Here is an 8453-nt window from a genome sequence, read left to right as displayed (position 1 = left end):
TATTTATGTGGTAATACCTACTATATATTCAAATTTTATTTTATAGACTTTCCATATACATACCCTTTATATCAGACATAATATTTATTATCTTATAATACACACTGATTATTATACTATACCTGTACTGTGCAATTATATATATNNTGTGTTGTACGGTGTCCTCGAGTGCCCAGAGAGGCGCCTTTAAATAAAATGTATTATTATTATTATTATTATATATAATGTCTTAATAATACACAATGTTAAGACTGTATGATACCTTTACTGTGAAATTATATATATGTATATATGCTACACTCAGTGGACCTGCTCAGTGTCGCCACTTAAATAAATGCATGGTTGCAAGATAAAACTTATAATGATTTTGATAAACCTTTTAAGCTGCTTTATTTTGATGTGTTGTGTTGACATAAATAACGTGGAAAAACTAGTTGGAACAAGTTAATCTTTATGAGTAGCCTAATCAACTTAAAAACATGTGTTTATGCTTATTTTTTGCTTATTCATCTGTGAAGCATTTGAACCTGTGTCTCAGGTTTAGTCCCTCTTGAAGAGTCTTACCACCATCATGGACGTGAGCTTGGAGGCTGGGACGGGATATGAACTGCATGCAGCTCGTTCAGTGTGTTTCTTTCAGTTGATTTGAGGAACAGGAGCATTTTTCATTGTTCAGACACAAATCACCCCACGTAGTAAACGTAGTCAAAAGACAGCATATTGAGTTGTAACTGATGACGTGTCTTGTATTTGCAGCCATTAAAGCCCCAGTGTGAAACACTGAGGAGGATCTATTGTCAGAAATGTGATAAAATACTCTGTAATAATTACCTGAATATAAGAATCGTTGTGTTTTTGTTAGAATGAGACCATCATGTTTGTTGAAAATAAAATGCTACATCTCAAGGGGCTATCCCTTCATTAAACTAATGTCCATTCACCACAAACACAGCCAGCAGAGCTTCACGTCTGCATGTGGAGGACTGAGTGCCGTTAGTCATTCATTAACCACTTTCTTGCTGCTACATGTCAGCACAGCCTTGATGTCAGTGTGTTTTTCTTATCAGGCAGCCGTCGGCCTGCTTTGTTTTCTTCAGTTGCAGCACCTGACGCATTCCCATGCACCGACAAAAACACAACGTGTCACTGCAAAGACATTTCTGACAGTCTGTAACTGCTCCTGTGAATCCTTCCTAACACATAATGAATGACGGACATTACATTATGAAATGGTTGTACGCAGGGGCGTTTCCAGACTTCTTTGACTCAAAGGCACCAGTGGGGCACTGACTAATGCAGCGGTGTCTCAGCCTTCCATTTCCAATTTATGCAATTCTAACCCTGTTTATGGAGCCCAGTATGCAGAAATATAAAAAAAAAAAAAGTTTATACTACATCCAAAGACCTGCATGGGATTAGCATAAAGTTTCTGCAGGAGGGGGTTGTGGGTTTACATAGAACCCATTTTCATTCAGGTATCTTAAGGTCAGAGTTCATCTCTTTGAAAATGACCATGCCAGTTTTTAGCCCCCTTCCCAACACAGTGACATCTGGTGGATTTGTTTAGCAGACACCAACTGAGTGAGCACACGGAGGACCAAGAGAAATGGTTGAGAAGGTTGTTGAGAAAGCTTTTATTATGTTTGCTCCCTTATGTTGTGTACAGAATTATATATACAATATTTGGGTCCTAAAGCCTAGGGATTGTAAAATAGTGACCTCAATATCAGACAAAACCACCAGGACAAGTTTGTAAAATGTTTGTTACCCCCCTGTCTAGGGGGAAGGAGCGAAACTTAAATGTAAGAAGAAAATAATAACCAATAATACTTCCCCGATCCCCAAACCAACAATGGACACAGGTTTAACAACAAGTGAAGTGATTTATTTACAAATGGGGAAAAAGTGCAACAAAAACCAGGAACAAACTTCAGGGTGAACCGAGGCCAAAACAACAAACAAAACAGATCTAACTCTCTCAAACAAAATGCTGACTACCGGTAATCCCTTTTTAACATACAAAAAAAAAGGGAGTAAAACAAAAGACATTCACTAACCTAATGAAAAACAGGAGAAAGACAGCACAAAAGAAAATGGCAGTTCACCCCTACAACACCCACTATATACAACTATACAAAAAAACAATATAATACTAACTCCACAACTCGCCAACCACAACGCTATTACAAAACAGAGATCTCCCGCAAGACAGGCGGCACACTAGAAAAACAGGGACAAAATACAAAGCACACAACAGACGAAAACCAAATAACAATACGGCCAGGGCCGTAACATGTTCGTATATAGGTTTTATAAAGCTAAAACAGCCTGGGGTCACATTTACATCAAACAACTCTAATGAGTATAAAATGTGTACGTGGAAAATATATCATCATGTTAATGTTATCTTTACCCAGTTTCAGAAATGTCATTAAATATAAGGCACAAACTATTATGTCAATCTTTTATTCACAGACGTTAAATACTGAAGGTTTGCAGTTCATACAGTTTCTTGCTTTGGCTTCACATTAATTTCAGTTCTTTGGAGAGGCATGGATCCACCTCACAGAGAGCCGCGATCAGGACCGAGCTGGCTTCAGCTCCCTTTTTTCGCGCAATGTCATTGACATCTCGCGCTCTCTCTGCTCTGACTTTTGATTTGGCTGACTCCATTTCATCATCATTTATAATGCGATGGTGGAAGAGTTTATCCAGGAGCAGGTTCAGAACAGGTTCAGACACTCTTACTACAAACTGTGTCCGGATGGAACGCACCCTCTCCTCCGCTGGGACCCTCTCCTCTATTGGGACCCTCTCCTCTATTGGGACCCTCTCCTCTATTGGGACCCTCTCCTCCGCTGGGACCCCGTCCTCCGCTGGGACCCCGTCCTGTACTGGGACCCTGTCCTCTACTGGGACCCTGTCCTCTACTGAGACCTTCCTCTGTTGATTTTCCCTCCTTAGACCTGGAAGACAACCAGGGAGAAGACATTTACTTACTAAAAATCACTTTTTGTGTTTTCTTTCTGGTTTCTTATCGAACCTGGACGTCTTGTTGAACGAGCCCCCAAACAAACACGAACTGGGGAGAAGTTACCTACTGACGTCAGTTTGCAGGTTATATAGCTAATTAGCACTCTTAGCATGCTCTTACACTGACACGCCCCTCTAGCCAGCAGGGATGAAAAAAAGATATTTTTTCTTTCTTTCAACAATACATTAATAATAAACTATTTAAAAATACATTTAAAACGTAGTTGACAATGTTTTTTAATGAAAAAATACAGCAAATGTGACTACGATAATAGTGGGACAATCAAGTGTCTGTGGTTAGTTCACTGTCTTTACTAACAATGTCTGTATCTGCAGCTTTTTTCAGGGCTCACAAAGTAATTGTTTCAATTTGTCTTTTTTTTAACGTTTTCTATTATTCAATTAAATTCAGTTTATCATCAGCTAATAGTTAATCTATCAGCTGCTGTAGTCCAGCTGACTTTTTCTGACGATATGGAAAGTAAACTTCATTTTCTTCGAGCAGGACAGATAAAGACATGCTGAATGAGAAGTTACTCACAGCGAGGACATAAGAAAGGAAAACCCAGGTGGGTTTTATAAATGTCACTATTTGTAATTTCATAAAATTCCCAGTGGTGGATTTGTATTCAGTTGTTAAATACTTAAATAAAGAAAGAAATTATATGGAGCAAATGTGAAGGTTTCTGAATGTGCAGAGTCTATTACATTTGCTGCTGCAGGAGAGTAAAGCATTTACCTGTCAGATACATGACATGTTTCAGCACTTCTTTCTTCTCTTGGTCCTGGACCATCAGAGTGACTTTGTGTGGGTTTGTCAACAGGAAAACTTCAAACGTTGGACTGAAAGTGGGTCCATACTCTGTGTGAAATGGTGCACGCTGAAAACCAGAAGCAACGCATAATTTTTCTTTCCTTACTGAATGTGAATGTTTTCAACATACAGCCAAGATTGTATTCATGATAATTCTGTTTAAAAACATTAGTAATGTAGAAGTGACTTGACTCACATCAGGCTTTATTGTGGTGCCCTCAGGTTCACAGCGGACACTGTAACTTTCACCAAGGTTGAGATGACAGAAAGTTGAGAAGATCCTGATGTTCTCAGCATCTCCTTGTTGGGCGGCAACCTTCAGTAACAGGACATTTTCCTTATGGACTTCATGCTCAGAAAGTTATCAGTTTTATTTATAGAACAACAACAGATGTGATTTACAGAAATAGTTAAGACCAAATAAAGACACAGACATAGTTATGGGGATATAATTAAATAAATAAAAAAAGCCTAGAATAAATTTAACAGTATGTGGGCAGTCATATCTTTCACAAAGGATTTATAAAATTTAGTTGGGTGCTAATAAATATTATATACATTATATAAAATAATATTATTTCTATCTACAGAAGGAGCAAACCAAACTCTGGCTGTAGGGCTTTTCACATTGTTAAAGAGTTATGCAGCTGTGTAGGTTTCTCCTAAATTCTTGGTAGGGGAGTGTGATGCAAGGGGTATGCAATCTACAATCTCACCGCTATATACCACTAAATCCTACACACTGGACCTTTAACCAGTGCAGTATCTTGTGACCTTAGACTGATGCTAAACAATGACAGATAGCTTTACCTCATGCAGAGGGATGTTGCCTTGCAGCAGGAATACGTCGAGTACTGGGTGTTCTATGTCCAGAGGTCGGATGGACAGCAGAACTTGGCCAATTACTGGCAGTGAGATGTTCAGAAATCTTTTAACGTAATCCCAGATGAGGCCAAAGGCAGAGGGGTGAGAGACCTTCACAACCACATGAGTGTCTGTAATCTCCAGTGGCTTTAATACGCTCATTCCATCATCAGTGATGTGGAGGACAGACAACAGGCCATCAACAAGCAGTACTGTGAAAGCAAAGAGCTGTTAACCTTTTGTATTACTGCTGAAACAGGTTCCTCTCTGCCTAATTAAGTTCAGATAGTTCAAATTAATCTATTATCATTAACTCTGGAGCATCCCAAGGATGCAGCTAATTTTAACAAAGTGCTCCACACTCATATAAAGCCTGTCAATTATACTTGTTCATTGTTATCATTGAAGATAACTGTTTACCATCCGTTGTTTCACAGTGTGGGAGGTGGAGCTGACAGACAGCGTTTTCAGAACACTGGATTTTGAACAGCGGCCCTGCAGCCATCTTCCCCTCTGATTGGAGGAGGCTCTCATCCCATTGGACAGTCCTGTACAGCAGCTCCGCCTCCTGAGCCATAACAAACACCAGTTCCGTCAAAGCACACTTGAACACACCTGGACCAGGACACCTGAACCTGTAGGACAAAGGAGAAGGGCTCAATTCATATAACAAGTATTTTTCAACCTGGACCTTATTTTCCGATGTTTCAAGGTGACAAATGGGAACAGCAAGTTTTGAATTTAGTCCAGTATTGAGTGAGAAGGCTGCAACCTGAAGTCACAAAATGGGCTACCATGTAGCCACACAGAAGGTTGTAGCTTTTACTGGCTACACTCAAAATCCAGTGGAGCGGAGCACAATAATTCATTTACGGAACAGAAATATTTGTCAGTGGTCTGGGAAAAATGGCATTACCACTTAGAAAGAAGAATTCATTCGTTCATCTATGGTCTGGGGCGTCAAAAACCTAGTACTCGTCTGATTTAGTGGGCACCCAGGTTGCAAGAGTTCTTGTTCTCAGCTGAGTATTGGAAATGGATATTCAATTTAGTTCCTGATGCCCTGTCTAGAACTCCTGTGGATACAGCAACCTGTCAGTTTCCCACTTGAAATGTCCAAGGATTTCTAAGCATTGGATGAAGCCATCTGGAAAGCTCAGCCGCTCAGACCAATCTAGCAGTGATACGTTGATTACAACTCTGTGCCTTCTGTTATCCAGAGATAGTCTTCAGTACCCGGGGACTCTTTCAGCTCTGCTCCTCTCTTCAGCAGTACAAACTTGGACAATAACAAATCTGCAGACCATAGTATCAATCTAGAATGTAAGCAGCACAATCTCTCTAAAGATTTACACACTATGCATCTTATGTTATGTTATGTTGGTGGCATTCTTCCCAAATTGATGAGATTAGCATGATGGTATATAACAGTCAAGGAATTGTGTGTTTTCCACAAACATGGTTGGATTCCCTCAGTGGTAAAGAAACTGAAAATGATGTGGAGGCTGAGTATGCGTTTATATTATTTGTTTTAATAGCAGACTGAAAATCATTAGCTGTTTAAAATCACAAACTTAATGAACCATGAAAGAAGTTGGAAAAGTCATTTTATAATAATACCTGTATGAAGATTCAGCTGTGTGTTCAGGTGAGAAGGATAATGGAGCCTGGAATTAAAAAGTCACAAAAGAGTTCTTTAACAGAAATGTCCAAAGTGTTTATAAAGTGATGAAATACTTTACCCACACTGTCGATATTCCACTCAAGCACATTGTATGAATCACAGAACACATGGTATCAAAGGGCTGACAGTGTAAAGTGTGTTAGAAAAGGCTACACAGAGGTCCAACTTTGTGAAGTTAGAGGGTCTCAATAAATGTGCAAAAACACTGATTTACTCAGGCAGCAGCTTATTACGTAGTCAGCTCCTGGACTGATCCTGGTTCTACCAGCAATCTATATCAAATTAAGCTGCCACTGAACTCCACATGGGAAAAGATTAACTATTAAATTATCACATTGCTGTCTTAAGGCTATTTAAAAAAAAAAAAGTCCAAGTACCATCTTGTCATAACTGGAGGACTTCACACTGTCCAGCGGCTCCTTTCTTGTCTCAATGTCATCATTGAGCAGGTTTTCTTTCACATTCAGTTTGACATCAGAGTTGTCTTTTAAAGAGAAAGAACAATGATGGAAAAAATAGTCACCAAAATGCTTCAATATTTTACAAACAGTTCTAACATAATGGAGCTGCAAAATTCTTTTGTTGTACTATAAACATGTGCTCATTTTAAGATAGTTGTACAATAGTTCAACGAATGGGGAACTTTGTTTCAATACTCACGTTTTCTTGGTTTGTCAGTTGGGATCATTGTGTTATCGATGCTGCAAAGATCAACACAATACCAAAAGTTATCGATCAAGTTTACAATGATTGTTCATCCTTTAAGCTAGCCAGCTTCCAAGTCCTGACACAGTCCAACTGATCAAATGCTTTGTGTTGCATATCTTCACTGCAGAGACTACAACTAACTAGTACCACTCATGTTCTCTGTCTGCATTACACAAAATAACTAGTCATTAATCTAGATCACTCTGTCCATATGTCTGATGAAGTTACAACTAACTGTAATAAGGCTGCTGTGCCTTACACTGACAGCCTGTATTGTAATGCTTGTGGAAGAATGAAAGAACACAGAGAAGAAATCAAACACAAAATAAAAAGGAGAAACTGCCTTTAGCGGGTCAAATCACTGAGTTGCTGTTCTAGGCTACATCTGGGCAGAAGGCAGGAACCCAAAGCTCGAATCCCAGTAGAAGTACCTCTGTATAGTTGGCTGTGAAGGTTCTCATCCTTGTTGCTCCACTACAGACTCCTACTGGTTTGTTGGGGTGCTCTCATAATTGAAGGCTGAACTGGAGGGCTATCTAATAGTAATCAATTTACCTCCTTGTGTTTAGTACAATACTGCTGAAACCAGCATGGACTGACTCCAACCCTCTACTGACCTCAGAGTCTCCAGTCTACAGTGTGGACTCTCCAAAAGGTCAGACAGCAGCTTCACTCCTGAATCCTGCAGCTTGTTGTTACTCAGGTCCAGCTCTCTCAGATGGGAGGGGTTGGACTTCAGAGCTGAGACCAGATAATCACAGCTGATCTCTGACAAACTGCAGTCCCTCAATCTGAATAAAGAATAAAAGATGTGAAACAATAAAAATCATTTATAATCCAATCAGTTGTGTATCAGGTTTGTGGTAGTTCAACATTACTGTCATTTTTTTTTTATGTCTAAAATGAGTTGAGTGATTTTATTGTTATTGTGGATAATCCAAATGCCACTAGCAACATTCATCACACCTACTCATGTTATAACAGATTAATACCATGCTGCTGATCTGAGTCAAGTCTGGGATTAGAGGAGAAAGACTTATTATATGAATATGCTGCATTTTGAAATATGCTTGTATCTTTCCTTCGCTCTATAACGTGTTTGGATGTGTGTGTTCTTAAAGCTCAATGTCTATAATACTAAAACAACTTTATGCAGTCCTCCAGGATTTCACAGAGCTTTTTTTGGATTGTTGCAGGCTAAAAAAGTCTGCTTTCCCCCAAAAATTGCATCTTCTTAATTTTTTTGCAAAGATTGGCAGGAGAAATTGAAAATTGCAAAAAAATAGTTTATTTTTGTTTTGTGTGGGGTATAAATTAAAATCAAAGGAACTCATTCCAGTGAGTTGAATT

The 8453-nt window shown here is 39.1% G+C and overlaps 1 protein-coding gene across 1 annotated transcript; it reads right to left on the bottom strand.

Moving 5' to 3' along the window:
* Window positions 1-1699: 1699 nt before the first annotated feature.
* On the bottom strand, window positions 1700-7912 carry LOC118326673 (NACHT, LRR and PYD domains-containing protein 1-like). The gene is made up of 9 exons (XM_035659713.1): window positions 7721-7912; window positions 7056-7096; window positions 6773-6879; window positions 6332-6378; window positions 5132-5346; window positions 4658-4923; window positions 4044-4163; window positions 3773-3914; window positions 1700-2966 (listed from the first exon to the last, which is right to left on the bottom strand). The coding sequence occupies exons 2-9, from the start codon at window positions 7081-7083 to the stop codon at window positions 2524-2526; spliced, it is 1368 nt and encodes a 455-aa protein (XP_035515606.1). The 5' UTR covers window positions 7084-7096; window positions 7721-7912; the 3' UTR covers window positions 1700-2523.
* Between the last annotated feature and the right edge of the window lie 541 nt (window positions 7913-8453).

The sequence above is a fragment of the Morone saxatilis genome, unplaced genomic scaffold (genome assembly GCF_004916995.1).
Source record: "Morone saxatilis isolate NCDOM2014 unplaced genomic scaffold, NCSU_SB_2.0 Contig17, whole genome shotgun sequence".
NCBI lineage: Eukaryota > Metazoa > Chordata > Actinopteri > Moronidae > Morone > Morone saxatilis.
The sequence above is the reverse complement of the archived record's forward strand: the minus strand, read 5'-3'. Positions and strand labels throughout refer to the sequence as shown.

Excerpts from the sequence above, each read along its gene's own strand:
- LOC118326673 (XM_035659713.1), bottom strand. The coding sequence starts at position 7,083 with ATGATCCCAACTGACAAACCAAGAAAAC. Across the intron at positions 4,924-5,131 it reads ACACTGTGAAACAACGGATG|TACTGCTTGTTGATGGCCTG; the intron begins GTAAACAGTTAT and ends TTGCTTTCACAG. Across the intron at positions 4,164-4,657 it reads GCAACATCCCTCTGCATGAG|GTTGCCGCCCAACAAGGAGA; the intron begins GTAAAGCTATCT and ends CTGTTACTGAAG.